This window comes from Simochromis diagramma, unplaced genomic scaffold (assembly GCF_900408965.1).
Source record: "Simochromis diagramma unplaced genomic scaffold, fSimDia1.1 OVJJ01000603.1, whole genome shotgun sequence".
In the NCBI taxonomy this organism is placed as follows: domain Eukaryota; kingdom Metazoa; phylum Chordata; class Actinopteri; order Cichliformes; family Cichlidae; genus Simochromis; species Simochromis diagramma.
In genome coordinates this window covers 7,426,715-7,451,859 of record NW_024387414.1, presented here as the reverse complement: position 1 = coordinate 7,451,859, position 25,145 = coordinate 7,426,715, and the positions used below count along the sequence as shown (strand labels likewise).

At 38.2% G+C, this 25,145-nt stretch overlaps 1 protein-coding gene across 5 annotated transcripts in view; it reads right to left on the bottom strand.

Annotated features, from left to right (window-relative positions):
* The window catches only part of LOC120721005 (leucine-rich repeat-containing protein 49), a 35,891-nt gene extending 10,909 nt beyond the window's left edge, over nt 1-24,982 (bottom strand). The window contains exons 1-15 of one of the 5 annotated variants that reach the window (XM_040010986.1): nt 24,907-24,982; nt 24,678-24,799; nt 24,488-24,553; nt 24,344-24,392; nt 23,687-23,890; nt 23,467-23,557; nt 22,728-22,931; nt 21,848-21,914; nt 18,819-18,962; nt 14,560-14,621; nt 11,656-11,803; nt 9,649-9,732; nt 8,177-8,352; nt 7,160-7,255; nt 186-420 (exon numbers count right to left, since the gene is read on the bottom strand). In XM_040010986.1, coding sequence (XP_039866920.1) covers nt 186-420; nt 7,160-7,255; nt 8,177-8,352; nt 9,649-9,732; nt 11,656-11,803; nt 14,560-14,621; nt 18,819-18,962; nt 21,848-21,914; nt 22,728-22,931; nt 23,467-23,557; nt 23,687-23,890; nt 24,344-24,392; nt 24,488-24,553; nt 24,678-24,761 — 1,710 coding nt within the window. In that variant the 5' untranslated portion in view covers nt 24,762-24,799; nt 24,907-24,982. The other 4 variants (XM_040010989.1, XM_040010987.1, XM_040010990.1 and 1 more) reach the window with 4 other exon arrangements.
* Nucleotides 24,983-25,145: the final 163 nt, after the last annotated feature.

Sequence of the window (25,145 nt, the reverse complement as noted above, 5' to 3'; positions counted from 1 at the left end):
TAGCCAAGACCGTCTTTTGGTGTCATGTCATGGAACTTTGGTGAGTAAGGTAAATAAAAAATGCAATGAGCGTATTCCTTCCTTCCTTCCTTCCTTCCTTCCTTCCTTCCTTCCGTATTCCTTCCTGATTAATTAATTAATTAAGTCATCACAGCTGCACAGCTAATAATATAACATGGCCTCACCGACAGATTTGGGAACTTGACTCTTATTCGTGGCAGTGTTGGTACTATGGCATCAAAGTTGATGTAGCGGAAGGTTATTACAGTGACAGCACCAGCAGTCTGAACACCCCAGCCCCTCTCCAGGGCCTCCAGGGCTCCAAGTCCAAATAAACGCAGGGTGTCTCCATCCAGCTCTGCCAGGTGACTGTCAGACAAGGACAAGCTTTGAACACTGCCACTCCCTGCCTCCACAAGCCTGCAAATTACATACAAACACACACGAAAACACTCCTTAAGTTAGTTTTCTGATACTAAATGCGCAAATTGTGGGGTTTTTTGTGAAACTTGAAAAATGTCTTCATGAAAAAAGTGTATGCTACATTTGCTTGAAAATTCAGGCATTGTTGCTAAGAGAAGTGAAACACAAGAGAACACTCACTGGTCTAGTCAATGTCCTGTTTGTGCTGCCCAATTACTTTCTATACTCCTAGACAACAGTTGAAGTGCCCTTCTCTGATAAGAGAGTCGTGAGAGTAAAGAATCTTGGCGAGTCTCAAGGAGACATAATCTCCGTCTGGGTCTGCTGACACTCAAGGGACTTTTCAACATAGCAGGGCATCAGATGGCTACTGGCTCCACCCTATTCAACAGTGATCATCCTGACTTCAGGCCGCCAATAGACAAATCACCCCTATTCATGTTTCATATCCTCTTGACGAAATGCAACAGAAAGCCAAAGTACTTTTAAGATTAATCCCTTGATTACTGAAGTCTAATCCAAGATTACACAGAGACCAAACTTTAGAAAGTGTGAGTTTGAGTTGTGACCTTAGATAGGTTAAATAGATAGTCAGGGGCACAAAATATAATGTAAACAAAAAGAGTATATTTAGTTTTCCATAATGAGTCTGTCTCATATATAAGGCTTGTTTAAAAAGTCACCATTTTTAGAGAGTGGCCCTCAAACAAAAGCTTTTTCTATAGTCCCGAGTAGGTGCAGTTTCCTTTCCTAGGTGGAAAAAAGGTTGCCATAGATTTTTAAAAATCAAATAAGTACTGTCAATGAATAATTGAACTAAATCAGTAACATACCTCTTTAAAATGAGCAGTTTGCTACAGGAAGTGTTGTGTCTCAACTAGATTGACAAGCTTGACCAAGTAAAGGAAATGCAAACAAAAACAGGTTTGCACATTTTTGTGTGTATTAGTGTGTAATTTCATAGTTTCAAAATCTGTAACGTGTTTACTCTTTGGACAGAAATATTGGTATTAATATTTTATTTTTTTGTGAATCTGCAGTTTGTTGTCTCAATCTATTAACCACTGGTCTAAAAGCTGTTAAAACTAATAAACAGTAAGCAAATTGGAAGAAATGAAAATCATAAAGTCCATGTGTTGTCTACAAATTTCATACTTACAGAATTCATATGCTGATTAATTAACTGTGTAGCCGCACAAATAAGATGAAAAAAAATGAGACAGAACTACTACATGTTCTACTAATTATATTAAAAAGTGAAGACAGTGAGAATGATTATATAAGATTATCAGAGTGTCATAGTGAAACCTTATAGTTATCAATATAACATGTTCAGCCTGCTAGGGGAATAAGTGACACAACTGACTGACAATGTGCTTCTCATCAGGTGATGGATTGATCTTGGTGATGGATTTATTTTTGTGTTAATGTACAGTCGTAAATAAATACAGTAGTCTACATAAGACTTCTGTGAGTTAAACACAGTTTAATTAGTGTTAAAAATAAGCTCACTTGCTTCAAATTATGCTTTCCAGTAATCACAACAAATCAGGCACTGTGTCATTTCAGGCCGGAAATTTATAAATATATATATATATATATAATTTATATATATATATATATATATATATATATATATATATATATATAAATATATATATATATATATATATATATATATATATATATATATATATATATATATATATATATATATATAAATTCTTGCAGATGGAAGTAACATTTTCAAGCTATACTGTTCCAGGCTGAACTAAATTAATCATGTAATACAACCTGAACCTCTCACAATGCACCACTCACTGATGAGGAGTGTTCCCCTCAATCATTATGTTTTTACCCAGACATATTACTCCAACATAGCGAATGTGATCCACCACTCACTCTGTGGCTTGTTAGTCAAATGTCAAGGGACGGTCATGGTGTGGGGGATTCCACAGATGTATTAAAGAAATTGATATGTGTAACAGTCAGCCTTTCTGTCATTTTTTCCCCAATGGCCAAAAATTGAACTTACACTCAAAAGAAAAACCCTGAAAGTTTAAAAAGCATTTTCTTAAGTACAGTGATTACATCGTATTCAGTCATGTGAAAAACTAGGAACACCCCATCATGTAATAGCTTGCAGAACAACCTTCAAGCCTGGACATTGACTTGGCCATTCAAATACCTTGATTGTTTCCTTTTCAGTCATTTTGTTGTACATTTGATGCTGTGTTTGAGATCGCTGTCTTATACTGTCCAGTGACATGGCCTCACATAAAATACACTGGCATACAGTTCATAGTTGACTCAGTGGCTACATGGTACCCATGTTTTGCAGCTGTAAAAGGAACACAAATCTGCACTACTATGAATGTGCACTACTACAATTTGTCTGAGCATTGCACAGAACTTGGGGAAGATTTGCTAGGAAGGCCACTACTAGGAAAACTGTGGAATTCCGTTAACATGCACTTGAATGCTCCAAACCAGAAATCTGCCACAAACTCTACTCTTATAAAGGTGGTCACACGTGCTGATGATCAGTTAATTAGATGCATTTGATTAGTAGTATCTTCTTGCAACTTATCCTCCTAGTTCCTAAGAATGTTCTTAGTTTTGTACAAGACTGCACAGACTGCTGTGCAAATGTTTTTTTGTATTGTTTTTTTTTTCCACAACTGTTTATACAGTTGTGGAACTGTACAAAAACAGTACAAAAGGTCAGAATTATGCTTTTTATATTAGTACATATACCAACCTTACAAACATGGATGCCAACATGTACAAAGGGTTCAAATAATTCTTGCAACAAGTGCAGTAGAAGGAGTGCATCCATTTTTTACATTTTTATTTTAAAAACGTGTGTGGACATTGATAGATGACTATTTCAGATGACAAAATCTCACTGACTGCAAGCATATATGTTAGATAAAGTAGTAGCAAAGAAGTTTTAAAACCGTAAAATCCAAGTGGATCGTGTTTCAAGTGCACACATGGACAAAAACATGGAACTAGACGGCGAGACGCCAGACTCTGAAAGGCAGTTTAATATATTTAAGGAATATGCCACGCCTCCAAGATGCAAGAATGCCAAAGGCTATAAATCAGAAGGAGTTGAAGAACAGTGCAGGAGATGGAGTGTAGCATGTAGATAAGTCACATCAAGAATGAGAGTAACTTCTAAACACCTGGCAGCATGCCATCAACACAATCTGCACTGTCACATACTGTTCAGCACAGCTGAAGGCTCCCGGTGGCCCTGAATCCCCTTATGACATGAACCCATGTACACATGCTGAGAGAGGAAGAGAGCAAGGCGGGGAAGACGGAGTGAAGAATCTATCACAATTATACGGCTCCTGCTCGCTCAATGAATTATAGAGAACAACATTTAATTCAATTACAGCTATTTAACATAATCCAAAAGAAGTTTTAAAAGGGACATCTGTCATCTCTTAACAACTGAATCCCACCACAGAAACAGCTTGTACAAATGCCTAAATATTGTGAGGTAGTGACACATATGAAACTTTGAACTGAGCTGTTATTTTAACACGCCACTCCATCATTTCCATCTTGTAAAAAGTGAATGCAATTTATTAAGATGCAGGCTTACTGGGTACTTAGTGTTGCACAGAACAGTCCTGTTTCTGTAAAGTATTCCTACAGCTTGCACTGGTTTAAAACGTCTTAAGTTCTTCCTTCACTCATATAGCCCACTAAATCTCTTTCTCACCATTGTTCCGGTATCTAACTGATTTATGTGCCTCAAAAAAACAAACACCTGTTCAGGATCTCTCAATTTCATCAATGTATAAACACTACAAAGCCCCTTCCATCTCTTCCCAACTCAATTGCTGAATTTCTGGGTAATAACTCTTCTATTGCCATGCAACCCTTATTCCATCTGTCAGGGGTAATGAGGTTAATTAAATCTAAGATTTCACAAAAATGAATACAATCAAGCCTACATAACAGCCATAATTTGGCAATGATACAAACCATTGTCCCATAAATTTTAGGAGCACGATGATACTATCAAGCTAAAAGTGGCATCAAGATTTATTTCATTTGTTCCTTTCATTGGATAGGGGTGATTTATCTCTGTATTTAAAGAAAGAACCAGAGATGACATTATGTATCCATGCACTCTATGGGGGAGGATGTTGTAATTTTCTTCAGGGTGTAGTACTTCAACAGCTCTTCGAGGTAATCAGGACCACACTGTGTAGGCATTACAACATTCTGTACACCCACCCAGTGGTGAACAAAACAAGTTTTAAATTTCCTAATTCTCATATTTCCAAGCATTTTGATTTTTTACCCCTTGACCCTTTCATACATGTTGCTTCTCTTTCATGTTAGTAGTGGTGCCATGGTTTGTAAATTCCCTTTGTATTTTGTCACACAGTACAAGCCAAAGTAATTCAAGTCTTAGCTGATAAGACTATGGCAGACTTCGCATCACTATGACCTGTTAAGCCACGTTAGTAAAGTTATAATAGACCAGTAAAAGAAAACCGCTGGCACTGAAGATTTTGCTTTAGGGCCATTTTCATATCCTGGTGCAGGAAGAAAGGGCCCTCTTTGAAACATGTAATAATAGCCCTTAACACAGCGTACACATTCATCTCAACCCTCCCACTTACAGGGAGTGCAGAATTATTAGGCAAGTTGTATATTTGAGGAATAATTTTATTATTGAACAACAACCATGTTCTCAATGAACCCAAAAAATTCATTGATATCAAAGCTGAATGTTTTTGGAAGTAGTTTTTAGTTTGTTTTTAGTTTTAGCTATTTTAGGGGGATATCTGTGTGTGCAGGTGACTATTACTGTGCATAATTATTAGGCAACTTAACAAAAAACAAATATATACCCATTTCAATTATTTATTTTTACCAGTGAAACCAATATAACATCTCCACATTCACAAATATACATTTCTGACATTCAAAAACAAAACAAAAACAAATCAGCCACCAATATAGCCACCTTTCTTTGCAAGGACACTCAAAAGCCTGCCATCCATGGATTCTGTCAGTGTTTTGATCTGTTCACCATCAACATTGTGTGCAGCAGCAACCACAGCCTCCCAGACACTGTTCAGAGAGGTGTACTGTTTTCCCTCCTTGTAAATCTCACATTTGATGATGGACCACAGGTTCTCAATGGGGTTCAGATCAGGTGAACAAGGAGGCCATGTCATTAGTTTTTCTTCTTTTATACCCTTTCTTGCCAGCCACGCTGTGGAGTACTTGGACGCGTGTGATGGAGCATTGTCCTGCATGGAAATCATGTTTTTCTTGAAGGATGCAGACTTCTTCCTGTACCACTGCTTGAAGAAGGTGTCTTCCAGAAACTGGCAGTAGGACTGGGAGTTGAGCTCGACTCCATCCTCAACCCGAAAAGGCCCCACAAGCTCATCTTTAATGATACCAGCCCAAACCAGTACTCCACCTCCACCTTGCTGGCGTCTGAGTCGGACTGGAGCTCTCTGCCCTTTACCAATCCAGCCACGGGCCCATCCATCTGGCCCATCAAGACTCACTCTCATTTCATCAGTCCATAAAACCTTAGAAAAATCAGTCTTGAGATATTTCTTGGCCCAGTCTTGACGCTTCAGCTTGTGTGTCTTGTTCAGTGGTGGTCGTCTTTCAGCCTTTCTTACCTTGGCCATGTCTCTGAGTATTGCACACCTTGTGCTTTTGGGCACTCCAGTGATGTTGCAGCTCTGAAATATGGCTAAACTGGTGGCAAGTGGCATCTTGGCAGCTGCACGCTTGACTTTTCTCAGTTCATGGGCAGTTATTTTGCGCCTTGGTTTTTCCACACGCTTCTTGCGACCCTGTTGACTATTTTGAATGAAACGCTTGATTGTTCGATGATCACGCTTCAGAAGCTTTGCAATTTTGAGACTGCTGCATCCCTCTGCAAGATATCTCACTATCTTTGACTTTTCTGAGCCTGTCAAGTCCTTCTTTTGCCCCATTTTGCCAAAGGAAAGGACGTTGCCTAATAATTATGCACACCTGATATGGGGTGTTGATGTCATTAGACCACACCCCTTCTCATTACAGGGATGCACATCACCTAATATGCTTAATTGGTAGTAGGCTTTCGAGCCTATACAGCTTGGAGTAAGACAACATGCATGAAGAGGATGATGTGGACAAAATACTCATTTGCCTAATAATTCTGCACTCCCTGTATAATTCATCCAGACTTGTATCAGTCTTGATAGGAAAGAATATGAGGGCATTACTTCCACATTATACTGAGTCCACACTACTGATTTAAACTTTTTGCAATGTCATGTTGTAAATATTTGAAAGAAAAGAACTGTTTTCAGACATCTACATGTGCATCTGCTCATCTTACCAGAGTTCAGAGAGCTGAGGAGTAACCAAAGGCAACACGCCTGAAGTAAATAAAGGGGTAACTGTGCAGTAAAATAATATTTTAAGGTATGTTTCACACACCAGCTGTTGCAGTATCTGAATATATTACCAGAATGATCCCTACATGTTCTGTCTAGGCCATTCTGCCATCTGTTAATAAGTTAAAATGGTACAGCAGCTGCTAAAACACTGCATTTAAATGTGACAAACAGTACTTTGTTAATAGATGTTTCAAGAGGGGCAGGAGTCAAATTATGTGAGATTTTTTTCAGTGCCTGTGATCACTTTAAATATTTAAGTAAAATATATCATTGTGGCATTTTTGTCTTACTTGGGGTCTCGTGGGCTGTTTGGACGGCTGTTGGTCTGGAGTCTGATTTCTGTTCCCCCAGATGGCCGCTCTGGTCCTGAACCTGGGCTTACCCGCCTGATGAAAAATAAACAAAAATTTTCAACAACGGACAAAAACAATTCTTTCTAAAATCCTATAAGATAAAAAATAATAAGTAATAAAAGATAAGTAATAGTGATAATAAGCCAGAATCACAAAAACAATCATTGTTATATTGTCTCATCTTTCTACTTAAAAATATCTGCACACAGGATGAACTGTGACAATTATATGCAACACAAAAGTTTACACAGCAATGTATACAGTTCCCTCACTGTTGCATTTTTCACTTTTCTCTCCTCCCACCTACACACACGATGCTAATTTACTTCTATCAGTTACCAAAAAGACTACATTTTTCATTCATGATCACTAATTTAAGTATTAACTGCTCTGCTCAACTTCATTGAATTGTTTTTCATTGATTTGTTTTGTGTACAGTCAGGAAGAACTGCCATATTTAATTTTTTCTTAAATAACTCATGAATGATGGAAATGTTTTTAGTTTTGCATGTACTTGTTTATCAACCATAGAACTAGTTAAATGAAAATACATTTTTTGACTCAGTAGATGAATCATGAGCATAATTACTTTGGTAATTATGTAATTACCAAAGTAATTACAATTATTCCTGAGGGAGGCATGAATCACTGTGCCAAAATTCTGGCTCAAAAGGAAAATTAAAAAGTTGGCTAAAGGCAACACTGTATGTATCCATGAGTTACTTCATTCAAAACCAAGTTGGTAGATCGATCAACTGGAAACCAATTTCCATTGTGAAAAGCTAAAAAGGTAGTAAAAACAGTCAAAAATAAACCATGACTGAAACCACAATTCTAACTAGACCAGGAATATGTAGTATAACATAGTTTGCTCATAACGTCAGTATCTTAACCGGTCACTGTCTAATTTTACTTCTAAAATCCATCTTAATTTTCTGTACATGCTGTGTGTACCTCGGTTCATCAGGGGAAGGTTCCTGTGTAAGGCCATTGGTCTGGGCGGGGCTGTGAGCCGGGCTGTTCTCTGGACTGACTTCTTCTTTAGCGCCATTTGTGGATGGGAGCTCCAGGCAGGCCCTGACACCCTCCCACTGCTGTGCAGCATTACGGATTGCTAGACGCCGCTTCTCCTTGATGAACAGAACACACACACAAACATACACAGAACAAAGAAGGTTTCAAGTGTCAAATCTCCTGAGCAGGACAGAGCTAGCATGCTAATAGAACCTCTGTGTGTTTTCATCAGGTCACAGAAAATCATATCCTTCTTGCCTTCCTCATATATACATTTTACTGGGATACATTGTTAAAGAAAGCATATACAATGAAGTACAATAAACTAAGACATTTTACTAAAGCAGATGTAGAACTCAATTTATATTAGATTTGAAATTATATAGTGATTTCTTAGTCCAATTCATTTGCTTCTTTTGTCACACTACAGCATTATGGTTTAACAGTGTTTGCCTTTTACACCAGAAAAATGTGACATCCCACCCTGCAAGAGAGAAGATTTCTGCCTCTCTGTTCTATTTCAATTACTCTTTCTTGGACAAGCTGGAGTTGCAATATGCTCAGCTAAGGAATGTGCCACTCCTTGAAGCAGGGATGAGTATCAGTTCATGGTAAGTCCTTGGCCTTTGTGAACCCTTGGCTGTGGCATTCACTATAAAATTTTCTCAACACCAGGGATTAAAGAGAGTTAGGTAACAGAGACAATGAGTTTCGGCATAGGGTCCATCTAACAGTTAAAGCAGCAGGAGCTTTGGCACACACACACAAACATATTTACCGCAAAACAGATGCATGTGCAAAGCAGAACATCTTAGATCATTTAAAGCTATAAAGTGTAATTTACAGACTCCTTTACAAATACAGTACCCCTGTGAACTCTGTACAATACTCCAGATTCCATCTAAAAGAGTTTTTGTGTCATACAGAAGAAAAGAGAATGCATTAAAAAAAATTCACGTCTATGAAGCATCCAAAATATGTACACTATTAATGAGCTTCATCAGCCCCAAGACACATAGGTCAGAAGAAATAAATAAACTCATAAATAAAAATCCTTATCATGACCTAAATATTTTAGAGCCTTCTCATTAAATATGTTTTGAAGGGCAGACTGATGTCTGATGAGCTGCTTTCTTTCTCTAAATGCACATTTAAGCCTGAACCTGAATCTCATAATTATGGGTAATTCAGAAGATGAATAAACTACAAATCAGATATCATCACCTATATGTGGCATTTTAAGAATGTTAAAAACCTTACTGCTTATTATTGTCCTTCTACATACTAACTATATAAAGGGTAATTATGAGTTTATTTGCTTCTTAACAGACTGTTGTGTTGCTGTCGTCTACAACGTGCATTTGCATCCTGCCAGCTAAAGACAGCAAGAGTGAATCTTGTCAAACTGGTACCTTATGAATGGTCTGCTTGTGACTCTCCTTCTTCTTTTCCTCCTCTTTTCGAGCCTGTACACCTGCCATGCGCCGATCCTCGTCCTGAAAAAGAAAGCCGGTGCAATCAGAGTGTCGCTCCATTCAAGAGTTCTGAATTATTCAAGAGAGCGGGGAACCACAAAAGACCCTGTCAGGACAACTGTTCTCTACACTAGAAATGGACCATTATGGAGGCTGGTAGATAGTCTCACATAAACCGGCTGCATCACGGGATTATCTGTCTGATTTTCAGTCTCAGATAAACTGAGCCCAGCTGTTGGGGAAAGCCAAAACTCCCAGAATGCAATGCAGCCAACACAGTCTGAGTGTGCCAGCAAAGAGCAGGGGGATATTCAGCTGTCTATGGCGAGCTAGTAATGATGCAAAATGATGCTCAAGTCTGATAAAGACAGGCAAAATGCTGTCAGCTGGTAGAGACAGTTAAGAATCCAAACCCATATAACAATCCTTAAAATTAATTTTATAATAAAAACAACATATAATATCAAAATGAAAAAGCTGTTTTAACCTGATGAATAACTTCTTGACTGCAAAGGATGCTATTGTTCAGTGTCAATACATTCTTTGTTTGTGCACTTGCCAAAACAATGAATCTTTGGACAACAGCTGTCGGTTATGAGGCTGTTAAGATTTTCTATAATGTTCCCAGTTAAAATTTGAATGTTAAACATATTCAGGTATTTTTCTGAAACATAATAGTTGACTATTAATGCTCTAGTCTAGTGGATGTGTGTTATTTGAATTTTATTCTCATTTTCCGTTTTAATTCATAAAGAACAGTCTACCCACCAGTCACCCAGGCATGGGCTTTCACAGCATAGAAGTAGTATGGTTCCCTGGAGACATATATTCCAAATCAGTTATAATATGCTTAAAGAAATAGAAACCCCAATGCTAGACAAACATTTCTGTCATTAAGTCAATGCTGTGTGTCTCCCTAAAGTAAACTCTGAAAATGTAACTGACTTGTATCAGGAATTGGCAGCTGAAGTGTGGTGGAGGTGCTTTTATTGGACCACAATAATCCTGAAATTTGCTAATCCTGAAACCTCTTAAGATTCAAGTAAAAACATTTTGAAATCTGAGTTACAAGTTTTGTTTTTTGGGGGTTTGGTTTTACTTCATATCAGCACTATGTTTTGAGGGCAAGGTGTGTGGTACTTACAGATTCCTTTAAAGTGCAAGCTCAGACCTGGGTGCTCTCTGCCTGACAGCTTCTAAAAGCACGCTGACATTTCATGATAGCACATTTCTGGCAAACTGTACGACAAAAATGATTTCATGTTTTCTGAGAATAATCACTGTTTTGCTACATACACTGTGTGTAAAATATATGTAAACGTGTAGCTTAGAGTCATAACTTAGTCACTGAACCACTTTGCTTTTAGCATAAAACAGAGCATAATGAATGCAGTACCACAGTCAGACTCCAGAATATAGCACTGTAAAGTTGTTCATACAACTCGGTGATACAGAGTGACAGTGAATGGGAAACTATGTGGGTTCAAAATAAATTTGATGTGTGAAATCATAAAAACGTTTATTTCAAGAATGATTCACTCTCAAGAATCAACATGTACGCTGCCTTCAGGAACATCAGAGAGGGACAAAAAGTTTGGACCATTAGCTTAACATGAATGTGTAATGAGAATATGGCATAGGTTTATTAAATATCAACCACAGCAAAGTCATAAGCTGTGAAGGTTTAATCGCTTTAAGGCAGCTCTTTGCTTCTAAAAATATTTGTGAATATTTCTTCCCTAATTTTAATAAGCAAAATATAGCAAAACAAACAGTGTAACACAGTGTTCTCTGATTGTAGCTGTGCAATTTGTTGTAAGAAAAAAAGAAAAATATCTGAAAGGACAACAAAATATCTTAACAGTCACAGCTGAACTGGTTAACTGGTGGCTGGTGTCCTGTTTATCACTTTTAAACACACACAGTCGAACACGTCAGTCTTACTGTGATGCGCTTCATGTCCAGCTGTCTGAGATGAAGCACACAGCGCAGGACGGCCTGCTTGTACCATGTCTCCAGGGCTACAGGATTCCCATCCAGCGTGAGCTCAGAAAGGGAGCACGACTCTCCAAGGCAGGCTAGCTGGTCAAAACTAGAAACAAAGGATGAATGTTTTAAACACACTCATGAATTTCAGTGGGGGGGGGGGTACTTTTCCAGTACAAAGACTGACTACGCTAAATGCTTTACGGTCAGTAGCAAATACTGGGAAGTCATGCAAACACTTGAATTCCTGCACTCTGCCTGAGTGCCATTTAACTCAACGTAAGTTAGTCATATCCAAGTTTGATTCTCATATAGCAAAGAACTCTTATCAATTATAATTTGTTGTATTACACATTACAAAAAACATTGCAATTTACTACTACTGATCAGCACCTTAGCTAAGAAGTTAGACAATCCTTACCCTATGTTTTATGTTCTCTGTTACTGGTTGTCGAAATCAGATAGGCCACTGTTCAATGTGGAATATGCTGCTAAAAAGTGGCTGTCTCTGTATGTTTATATGCTTTTATACATCAATCTCTAATTTTCTGGTTCCCTCTCTGGTTCCCTCCCTTTTTTAAATGCATGTATAAAAAATGAAATTATTATGGCTTTAGCTCTCACAAAATTTCACCAGGATTTTTCCCCAGAGTCAGAACAACATTAGGCAAAAAAGCTTTCAAATATAAGCTACAGATGGACCTGAAATTGTACAGCTGGGAATTTGGGTACTCTTGGTCAATGGACTGCTCTCAAAGCTCTACTGTAATTTATTTGAAAATTGATCTATTTTTACCTTATTGCATTTAATTTGAATTTGTATGACAACTGTGCATGTGTTTTATACGATGTCCCCTGCCCTCAGGTCACTTTTGAAAAAAATTGACAATTTTAAATGAGACTTTGAGTAAATGATATTAAAAATATATATATAAAAATACATTTTGCAGAACCTGAATCATCCACCAGACAATCTCACTATCTTCGTTTTATTCCTGACACATTTTGTCTTGCTTCGTATTGACAGAATGGAGCCGGGCTAACACATGCCATGTTAAGCTGGTAATTCAGCAGGCACTCTGGCAGCCTGACATTACTCAGGGGGCAATGAAGAGAGACAAATCTGCTACACTGTTGATATCACCCTATGGCAAAAGGAAACATGAAAAAGCAAAGTCACGCCATGCACAGAAGGGGATATTCTATCATTGCTAATTTATGATAATAACCTTGATGAATCATTTGCCTGGAACCACTCAAAGTCCTAGTACACTGTGCCTGTTCCTAGCCAGAGGTTTAACTAAATGCTAAACACCATGCTGGAGATACCAGGGGTCTTCCAATCTCAAACACTTGCAGTAGCTTAGACCCTTTCTGATACGGAATATTAATTCCTACCATAAAAATATAAAAGAGACATAAAATAATAAACATAATAAAGAGGTGCTTGAGTGCATCTAACACATTCTGCCTAATTGGTGTATTCATAATAAGGAATAATAATAACATTAATGATGAAGACCAGAACCTTTACAAAAACAGAACTTCTAATTCTTGCACCATCCACCAGTTTCTGATTGCTACTAATGGTCCAATAAAAAGTGAATATCAAAACTATTTTTAAGATGTGAGTACAGAGTGCGGTGTGAATGAAAACTGTAGCTTCAGGCTTTATCTATACTAGCACTACCCTGCACATATTCTTCAATGACTTATTGGTAATTATTAGTTCTGCTTTGATCCTATTTTCATAGGGTGTCTTGTTTTGTTTTGTTTTGTTTTGTTTTAAAAATCAATATCAGTGTAAGCTCAAATGAATATTTCAGTCTTAATATTATTTCATGAGAGATGTTTGATCCAAGATCCTGAACTGGGTAAACTGACTCCATCAAGGTGATGAGTGTGCTCTGTCTCTTTACCTAGCAACAGAGCACAGCTGTTCTCCTATCAGCACTAAAGAGTTCAAAAAGGTGCACACACGCTAACCAGCCTTCTATACTGCCACTACATGAGTACATTAAAGACGATACATTAAAATACCCTATCATGGAGCAGGATAAATGATACATATATGTTTCGCATAATCGAAATTTACTTATATTTTTATTCACATATTATATCTGGAACTAGATGTCACTGTAAAATCAGAAGTTTAAGAATATAGGATTTTATTCCTTGCGACTATGTCATGATTCTCACAATGTGTGAAGCATGGAGACACAAGAACAGCAAAGCTGGTTTGGACTGTCAGCTCAGATCTATCAGAGCACAAGGTGACTATGGTCAAGGGAGCCAATGATCCCACAGAAATTATCCTCCACTAGGCAAAAATAAAGCAAATGGCCTCATTTAGTGCCAAGATGATGCTGTGTTAAGTTTATTCTATGAGGTTTTTACTGCTGGGCTCAGAAATGAAGAAGAAAAGAAAAGAAAGGAGGACAGATACTGGAAAAAAGTGTGTAAAGCTGTCTGACAGTTAGCACTAAGACAAAAAAAATCATACCTCTCATTCATCCTACATGCCCTTACCTAGGTATATTTTCCATTAATTCATCCAACCTCCAAATCTGTCATCAATAATTATCTTCTCACAACCTGCTTCTTTGTTGCCCAAATAACTTTAAACATTCTCACACCCATTTCTTAGGTAACAGATGATTAAATACTAACAATAAAGAACACATCGAGGATTTGTTATTTTCTAGGTTGCAGAAATTACCCACTACAGCAAATCTGTGAGTGTGTCTGGCTGTGGGTGTGTATTCTCTGCCCAAAGCCATGGGAGGGGACGTGGCACTGTCCGGCCACCATCCCTATTTCTATCCTGCGGGGAGGAGGGAGTTAAGCGGTACAAGCTCTTACCTGGTGATGTTGTTGCAGCTGAGAAAGAGGCGCTGCAACAAGGGCAGGCGGTCCACCTCAGTCTATAAAGAGAAAGAGGGAGAGGGAAGACAGAGAGATGGAGGGATGTGAAGATGAGAAGGTGCTCAGGAAGAGGGCACTGCATCGTCACTGTCGTCAAGGCTCTGTATCCCTCTCCATTCCCTCAGTCACCTTGCAGCTTTCAGCTCCAGCATGCAGCATCCCCATCCACCCTGCGCATGCACACACACATACACACACACATACAGCATGCTGCCTTGTCTGCACATGGAGAGGAGGGGCAACAGAGAGAGAGAGAGGAAGAGAGCGAGAATAGATAGACTATGAGGAGGAAAGGGGGGAGGGGAGGGGAGAGTGGAGAATGTGCTGCGCTAATGCAGAGATCCCCTGCTGCAGGAAGCTAACTTGAAATGCTCAGTGGAAAGCATAGTGATATAAAACGAGCAGCTAACTAAGGTAGTGCACCTCATCATGCAATAGCTGGAGAAAATTCAGTGGAAACTGACAGGGATGTGGAGAGTTTTACCATCAGGCAGGCTCAGCATCAAAAATCGATGCACAATTTACTGAGGGGGTGGGGGGAAAGCAGCAGCTGGGCAGCTGGCACGCTGAATTGGACACACAGGGACAAGTGCAATGTCATAATCACATAAACTATTTGGATGACAGCATGGGGTAAATCACATTCTCTAGTATCAAGGTCTGGGCTTTCTTTATGTGTGTCGCTGGACAATGTTGGCTATACTGGAAGCAAAGAGGACACTCCCATCAGCAGTCTGACTGGGCTGCGTCACTATCCACCCACACTGCAGCCAACGCCTCACAAACCTCCTTCAGTTTCCTGCTAGGCTCTGTTCTATTAGGAGGTTAGACTGGTGTTCAGGTCATGCTAGCACCCTTGCAGAAGAACAGTGCAGGCAGGTTTCGTCATTTAGAAATCCACAAAATTCCCTCCCACACAAGCATATAGATATAACACAGTTATGCAACACTGCGTTATCAACTGCATATAAGACCAACAAGCTGAGTACAGTATATTTACTACAGATAGAGTAGTAGGCTATGCAACATCAGCAGTAGTGCTAGAGATACTGATAACTGTGAAAAATTTCTACAGAAAAAACTGGGCTGGGTTAACCTTAGATAGGTCATCAGTCCATCACATGACCAACACAAAACTCACAAGGCCAATGCCAAAGATCATCTGTAGGAAGCTGGAGTACCGAGAGAAAATCCATACAGACACAGTGCTAACAATGGTAACCACTGCATCACTGTGCCGTTCCTCCCCTACAATTATACACATCAAAACTCAGTTAAAAGAAACATTTAATATTTACAACTTGGCTTTTTTAAGCTAGTAACAACCTACACATAATTTTTAAGTTCTGCATGAGATTTTAGCAAGATGTTTTAGCTTGTTTAACACATTAATTTACATTAGTTTACACTATGCCTCCTTATCTAGACTTCTGCGTCATGATAACCAAAAATGTTGAATTAGAAATATGTGCATGAAATAGTGGTGAGACAAGGAGTTAGTAAACACTAAATCAGGGTTGTAAACTCAAATTTCTAATTGGCACATAAGGTGGGTCCTGTGCGGTATATGTAATAAATAATCATTTATACTTTATTGATCCCCGTGGGATCCACCTTGCATAGGGGTACCTCAGGGTAGACGTTCAGTGGATTTGAACCCCTGACTTTCCGATCATGGGGCCAGCAACATCTAACAACACATACGAGAGCTATTGCTCAAAGGAGATAATTCAATAGAACTGAGATAGATAGATAGATAGATAGATAGATAGATAGATAGATAGATAGATAGATAGATAGATAGATAGATAGATAGATAGATAGATAAATAAGCAGGGTTTATTTCTTTCTTTCTTCTATGACAAATGCAAGTCATGCTATGCAGTGCTCAACCAACTCAACTCAACCATCAATCACATTTACAGTCTCTGTCTATGCCTGCTTTTGTATGGATGCTAGTGAACTAGCAGCCACTCCTGGCTGTCTGAAACTAAATATAGCAGCCCTGTCTCAGACAGAATGATGTCATCACTGAGCTGATGAGCTGCATAACAATCGCCCACCAATGTGGTCCTTTTTTAGGAAGTCTCATAAGAGATCAGCTTACAGGATCTCTTATGAGGCTGGGTAGAGCGGTGTGTGTGTGTATTCTTGTTTGCCTGTATGCCTGCGGGTGTGTATTTATGTATCTGTGTGCCCGTGCCTTCACCTCTTTATCCCAGCTCCACCCTCTCTTTATTGACAGCTTGCGTGTCTTCATTTTCACACTCATACTCAGCTCTGGCTGAGGCATTATTCAATAAACACAGAAAAACCTCTCATCACCGCTGTCTCATCTGCATGCAACACCAACACACCACAAAAGAGCAAGAAAGCTGCTCATGTAAACACAGGTACATGTGGCTGCTGGGAGGGTTTTTAAGACCGTAAGTTGGTGGGTTTTGTGGAAGTTCCTTCAATAGCACAGGCTTGAGATGTGATTTCATCTGCTTTATGCGACTGCGCATTATAACTGCAGATGCTGTGACATGGGGCACACTCCTGTGTTGTTCTTGCATGACCTTTGAGACACTTCACATGTCAGCCAAAACATTTTGTGGTCCTCACTTGGCTTTTAAGTTGTAGAAGTTAAGAGTTTCTCCCTGCAACAACATAACATAACACACAGTTTCCATGTTCCCAGGTCATACTGGAAAAACATAGAAATTACTAAGTTGCTGTTACTGTTTACTGACCTGTTTTGGGAAACACTTCAAGCTAAAAAAAAACTCACCTAATTAATTACTCTACAGTAAAACTACCAAAGAGCAATATAGAGTTTCTACATTTTTCTATGTTTTGATGATGGTGTAGTCTTTTGGCTCACAGACAAACCCTTCTGTTAATGCATAAAGTCAGTCTGCCAGTGCCATGCCTTTTTTTCTTAGACTGCTTTATCACTGCTCAAGCTGACTGCGCTCTTCTTTCAAACAAATCATCATTCCCACAGCCAAAAATATAAAATGGATCCCTTAGTGACATGCAGTGAATTTCATAATGGAAAGGAACACCTAAGAGGAAGGATGGATGACTGGGTGCAAAGTAATCAAGTTTAAGAGTTGCTTTCAAAGAAAGACAGTGTCAGTGTTTTTTTCAGGTTAAGAATTTCACTTTTTATCTGCTTACCCTTTCATGACAGAGAGAAAACCTGAGCACCTGGAACGTGGTTATTTAGTTTGTACAAGGTATAAGCACTTGGCAGCAAGCAGCAATAATGACAGAGACCAAGAAACTGCTGAGGGGTTGCATTTTTCCTCTCCTGTGTATCAAATAAAATACAACATCCGATAATTAGGACTGGAAGTGTTTTGTGATCAGAAATTGCAGGCAGACGGCAGGCTGAGTGACGGGAAGGGCTTTCAACTGATTCAAAATGTTGAAATCCGTTTTTATTTTCTATCTTAAAAAGCATGAAAGGGCTTAGGGGATTTGCATACAAATGAAGGGGCCTGTTTTGGCATGCACTGTTGTGTTTATCAGATTAAAACTATAGAAACCAAAGGGAGTAAGTTTCCGTGTTTAGAATATCCAGTTTCTCTTTCAGCGTGCCAGAAAGTCGGTGGGAGGTTGTGGGTAATGAGTTATGTCTCCCTAGGTAACACCAACAGTGATATACTTCACCACCACTTTCTCACAAAGGTTCCATTAATGTTATTTTTATTTTTGTTATTTTGTGGCTGTAAAAACTGATATGTTGATCCATAGCAAAGGTAACAGTAACCATCCAAGGGACCTGGTCCACAAGTGGTAATTTGAACATGAAAGATAAAGTACAATTGCTATTGCTTTCATCTTCAGAGGCACATTTTCTGAACAGTAATAAGAAAAAAAATAATTGGTAGCTGCAGGAACTTCAAAGAACCACAGGGTAGCTGTAGTGTTGGGATATAGCTGTGTGCTGCATCACACTAGGGTCTACAAGTCGGATATAGCTAAGTTAAATCAATGCACAATGTAAGATCTAAGCGTGCAAACATTTTTGTATTTGTACTTTCAAACTGATGGAAATAAGGGAACTGAATAAGGGAACAGAAAGAAAGGCCAAAAAGCAGGAAATGCTTTTGTTTTTTGTTTTTTAACATGAAGGAAAAGGACAGCACGCATGCAAAACACTTACATACAAAAATCTATAATTAGTTGGAAAAGAGTTCCCTCACCACAACAGAGATGCAATTCTGCCCTAGGTTCAGTTCAGTCAAAGAGTCAAGACCCTGCAAGTTTTCCATTTTGGAGATGTTGTTTCCTGCTAGGTTCAACACTCTTAATTCGCTCAGATGAGACACATTTTCTATCCTGCATATCTAAAGGAAAGCACAGTAAGACAAAATTAGTTAAAAACAAAACTAAAATGCATGTAAAAGAGCAATCATATCATATATTACCCAATTCTATGCAGTGAGGCACAGATTAAGGCTGGATTAGCAGAGTATAACATACTTGAATTGTATATTTGAATTTCTTTCTCTAAAATGACACACATGCTGTCTGGCTAACCAAATCATGAAAACAAAAGAAATAACTAAGAGTCAGTCAATGGTGGAATCTTACCCCACCTTCTCCATCACACTGCTTGGAGAAAAACATTTATAAACCTCTGTAAGAGTGACATTTTTAATACTTCACACAAATTCCCAGTGGCTGTTATCAAGATGGTGATGTATTTGCCTATTCCTACTGTGCACACTATAAACATTAAGAAAAGGCGGACAATGCTTTACGAGTTGATGATTCTGTGAAAACACAAAATCCAAACATAACTGCTGTTTAAATGGTAAACAGAACAGATGGATTGAAAATCTATATTGAATATGAGACTAAAAAAGTTCTTGTCTTTGTAGGATATCTTTTCAGATGGTCTGAAATATCAGTGTTTATAAATGTAAAAGCTAAAGAGACATTTATTTAGTAATATAAAGCAGAAACACTGCAGTACGATCTTAGTCAGCACCACAGCATAAATTGCATCTGATTTATATCTTGTTTTGGGAGCTTAGATAGGCGTTCATTAAAATAGAAATAAATAGATTATGAATTTTGGCCCAAAATACAGTCTGCACACTGTAAGTGTTCATCAATTTAAACAATCGAGCCACCATGATAAATGTTGCTGAGAATCATTAAACACAGGGGCAAGTGTAGACTTTTTACCTATATCTCACTTTGGGAATTGATAAAACTAATTGTTCTGTAACACGCATTTTAAAATCAAAGGACATAACCTTTACAACGGACAGACACATGGATATGAATTCATAAACTCTGTATCTCTGTACACACTGAAATAGATTTTGGATAGCCCCATTCTAAAATATATGAGAATCTTAAGTTACAGACTATGAATTTGGTGATTTCCAGTGAAGAAGGTCAGGACCCGGAGTTTGGCAAGAGGCTTCTGTCTCACAGGTAAAGGCCTGTTCTTCTACACTTGGTATGTTTATTTCAAATGACATAGGAAAAATAAGTATGTGTCACAAGTATCGTTGGTCACGGATATTCTTGTGGGGAAATCCTGTCTAAACTTCACCTCATCCCAGAGTGATGTGCCAACCAAACATGGCAGACAGAGTCAAACTTAATCAACATCATCATTTGTAGGAGCGAGAGTTCTACATGACTTTAGCCAACTTCTCTAAGAGAGTGATATTTTTTGTTTTTCAATTCAGTGACCCCACAGGGCATTCTCAGCTATTTCTTGAGAACATTTAAGTCAAACTGTTCAAGTGGAAAACATCACAGCCTAAGTAAAGAATTGGTTATTCAACAATCTCAGTTCACATTGTAACCCCAAGACTTGGTCACTGAGACTGAGTGGGTTGAAGGCCGACTCCCAGAGAGAATATCTCATTCTGAATAGCTCCAGCAAACTGGAAAAGAAACCTCTCGCTGGTACAGCAATAAATGGGTAAAATGGCTGAGTTTTAGATGTTTGTGAGCTTCCCAGCTCAAGGATGGGGGGGAAGAAAGGATAACAGTGATGCAAAGCTTGTGGTCAAAAGGGGGGAAAAAAAGACAAGCAGCTGGTGTTCTGTGGCCAAAAGTCACTAAACAACAACTATAATTCATCCACTTCATAATCTTGAATTATCATTATGCAGCAATTCAGAATACATTTGGGTGGTCAGATCTCTTGTGAGTTTGGAAAATGTGTTAAAAATATGACTGAACAGTTATTGAGCTGCGCAAAACAGAAGGTTTTAAGTTCAGTGTTTGAAAGACAAACTGGCCCTGTGAGAATGATAGATTTATCATCTGCTTCACAATAGATGTCTGCCAGAGTACGAGCCTAAATATAATGTGCTTGCATTACAAATAAGAGCAAAAGAGCTAAAGAAGTTTCATTATTAATTCAACTGCAAGATTATAAAAACTGCTAAAATTAACCATATAGATGTAGTTAGTAAGCACAAGTCAACACTGTTGAGGCAACAGAGAAATCTCTGTCAGGAAAAATAACTTAAAACTAACAATCATTGAATGGCAGCTGTAATGCTTGCTCATGTAAAGAGCAACCGACCTCAGAAAGAGAGCAAGTCTTACCAGAGCTCTGGAGTAGCTCTCTGAGGAGGCGTGTAGGCGGCATTCTGGCAAAACACTAATTTGACCAAGGGAAGCCTTTCTATGTTGTCTTCCTTTTCCATTAGTTGTTAAAATTCTCATTTGACATAATTTTATTTCTCAGGCTTTTAATATCATTAAGCAGGCTCTATTCTCAAGGAACAAAACAGTATAATAATAGATAATAATAGAATGAGACAATTTAGGAACACTATAATCTACAAGAGTTCAAAACATTACCCAGTGCTGAAAACATAAAAAAAACAGTTCCATCTGTTCGATAAATTATGCGATGGCTACTGAGGAAATTAATGTGGGAGTAGGTATTAGACAACAGCTTGTGGGTTCTGATGGTTTTCAGTGCTTTCTTCTCTTAGAGTGGTGTGAACTATGTGAAAAGCTGAAGTTAAGTGCCCAAAACAACGAGCCAGATTTCTGGCTTTAAAAACAAACCTCAGTATTAAAGTGAATTAACTGCTCCTAATACATGGTTTAGAACACGGAAGAGTCAATCCGCTCATACTGAACTTTGAAGCCTACAACCATGATCGGCCTTTACACCACTGGCAACTAAATTAACACTGTTTAATATACATGTCCTGTAGGAGGGATGACGGTAAAGGAACAGCACCTGATTGTCATGCAAATCCAACATATTCAGTTTAGACAAGCTGTCCAGGCAGCAGATTTCATGAATTCTGCAAAGTACAAGGAAAAATGTGACACATAATGGGAAAACACAACATGAAACAGAATTTGTCTGTAGAGTGGCAACAGTTACGTAACACGTATTATGTTAATTCTGGCTTAATGAAAAACCAACAGGAAAATTTAAAAAGGTTGCAGTTTTTGAGGGAACAGCAGCAGTACAGATAATATCCAGTAATATATTGTTCAGAGCTCTCCATGTGGATGGAGATCATATAACACTGAACAATAATTTGCTGTGGTCTTTTGAAAATGCCAACAAATAAAGTAGAGGAATTTCTTACAGTTCAGTTACTATGACCTCAGATACTGATTTGCAAAGACAAATGTCATGTTTGAAAGAAACTGGAAGAAATGACAGAGTTCACCTGTAAGATCTTTATGTCAAAAAGATGTGACTTTGATCCTGAACCTGCTGACCAAAAATGTCACTAAGATGATTGCTTTTCAAATGAAACTGGGTTTAATCATTTCTGATGCTGACCATGTAGCCGTACCTAGTTAATTCAAATGTATTAAATGCTAAATGTAAACAACATTTTCATTTCATGGCAGCACTGTTGAACCCCTTTTAACTATTAATAAATGCTGCAACTTTCATTGCATATTGACCATATTATTAGAGATGTTTAACAAAAGAACAATAAAGCTACTCAAGTGGTTATCTTGCATTAGCACAACTGAACTGCACATTGTCAAAGTCAATTAAGTTTTTATCATACTAAAAATAAGCTTCATAGTATCTATAATTGTACTATCTGTGCTGTCTTTGTTTGTTTACACTTCCTGTCATGGCAACTAACCTGTTCTTCCCCAGTATGAGGATCTTGAGAGACCTCAGAACTTCAATGCCAGCCATGTCACTGATGTGATTGTCATGCAAATTCAGTAAAACCAGCTGCTGCAAATGTGACAAATTTTGGATCTCTGTAATTAGATTGTGCTGAAGGTTGAGAAACTGCAGTTCTTTTACAAAGTCCAACTGTGGGCATTCCTCCAGAGATTGTCTAAAGTATTGGGGGAAAAAAACATATTACAAGATTTAGACTTTAAATAAAATCTATATGTGACAGAATTAATGAAACAAATATTGTCAGCTCAGGTTAATGATTCAAATAACTAGATCAGTTTTTCAATATACATATTAACTAAGTGATTTCTGCTCAGTCTGTCAGTAGAATATTTAGTCAGAATTACTGCCATTTTATCTGGAGATACTGGTTAGTTATTGAAAGAGACTCTGCTGCTCCCTTGTGGCAATCTTAAGCCTTTGCCATTTTAGTTAGTCTCATGGTTCCTACAGCAAATGATGACTGTGAAGGTCAGAATGAGTTAAAAAAAAAAATTCAGTGGCATAAGCATGTCAGAAGAATATGAATGCCTTTGCAGGTAAAAGATTCAAAGAACAGCTGATACATATGACATGTTAAAGATAGTTCAAGCTTACAGTGACTTTAAGCTAGACAACAATGTACTACAACTCTGTACTACAACACATACACTTTACAGACAATATAGAATACATAGGCAGATAAAGGGTACCTTTCCAAGTCAATTCGTTGAAAACTGGATGTGAAAGGTGGAGTGGAGAGAAAACCAGGCACAGCACTGTAATTACATCCAGGAAAATCACCTGAAATAGATATCACAAACTGAAATCAGGGTACACTTAAAAGCAAAGTGCACAACATAAAATATGTCTACAAAACTGTGCATGCAAAGGTTATCTTAATTCTATCAAATTTTTTTCATTGAATAGTACCTGCAGGTTTTGCATTTTTTAAGGCATTCTGGCCAAAAGTTTCCCCCGTACACTGGGTTTGTCTCCTTGCTTTGTGTCTTGCTTTGTATGCAGCATTTGAAACAGCAGCTCCACTGAGCAGCACTTTTTGATTATATGTACATTTGTCACTTGCAAATAGTTCCTGTACAACTCTTTTCTGGATGCCTGCATGTAAACTGTTTTCTACGAAAGATAAAATATAGTAAATAAGTGCAAAGAAAACATTTTTACACAGCAGCTGCATGTCAGTGGTTCTAAAACTGCGGAGCAGGCCCCACTGATTAGACTTTAAGCCACTGCAAGTGGGCTGTGGACAACCAGAGAAATGTGTGATGTAAACTTTGGTTAAATTAATATGACCCTGAAGGGAAAATGCACAAAACAGATTTTGCTGAGACTATTATGTTGACTTTTATTTCTCGATAATCCAAAATAGATACTTACTATTGTTGATGATTTATTTTAAAACTGTAGGATGGCAGATGACCTTTATTGTCGTCTGAAGCAGGGCATCTCCAGAGAAAGTTTGAGAACCACAGCCATGCCCAGTAATTAATATATGCCAATATGCTGCTGAATCACACAAAATCCTCTTGGGCGGTGAGTACTTGAATGAGTTAAGTGGGTCAAACCTACCTAGGTCAGAGTGGTTAAATGTTTCTTTTACATGATCTTGAGAGTCACTCTGAAAAAAGATAAAGAGACCAACCTCTAAACGCCTTGAAAACTATAAGCACTACATAGCCATTACTATTCCAGTGTGCTCTTTTAATGACTCACCATCGCTTGTGCTCTCGCTGGCACGAGAGATTTCACAGTCGTGAGGTGCAACTTGCAGCTGTTGATCTACAAAAATATTGAACAGTGTTTATCTAATAAGACAAGGCAAATATGCTCAGACATAACCGTGTATCCACACGTTAAGTAGTGTTTGGAAAGCGTCCGTAAAATTATTAAAAACGGTATTTACCATAGGGGTGAGAAACATCCATTTTTCGCTTGTGTTCTGTTTATGAGAGCTGATGATTTTACCCTCGGCCAAATCCTGCTCCATCTAGCTAACGTTTACTGAAGATGGCAGTTAAAGCACACCTGACAAAACAAAACAAAAGAAAACTCGTATTATTTATGAATGATTAAAATAAATATGTGAATTCAACTGCTACAGCTAAGTTATAGCCTAGATTCGTTTCTCGTACAGAATAGCTCTTCACCTCTGCAGCTACAAACTTCCCCGAGGGCAACACTGTTACCACGGCAACGACGGGCGTTGCTTGGTTACACTCACTTCCGGTGTCGCTAATAAGCACTGTGCAAGGAAATGAGAACACGTTTCCCGCTTCGGTGGTGTTTAATTAAGTCAACGTGGGTTTTTCTAAGTAATAAGACTTAATAATAATCGGGAATTTACGTGGGTCTCCTTACCCTTTTTCAAAAA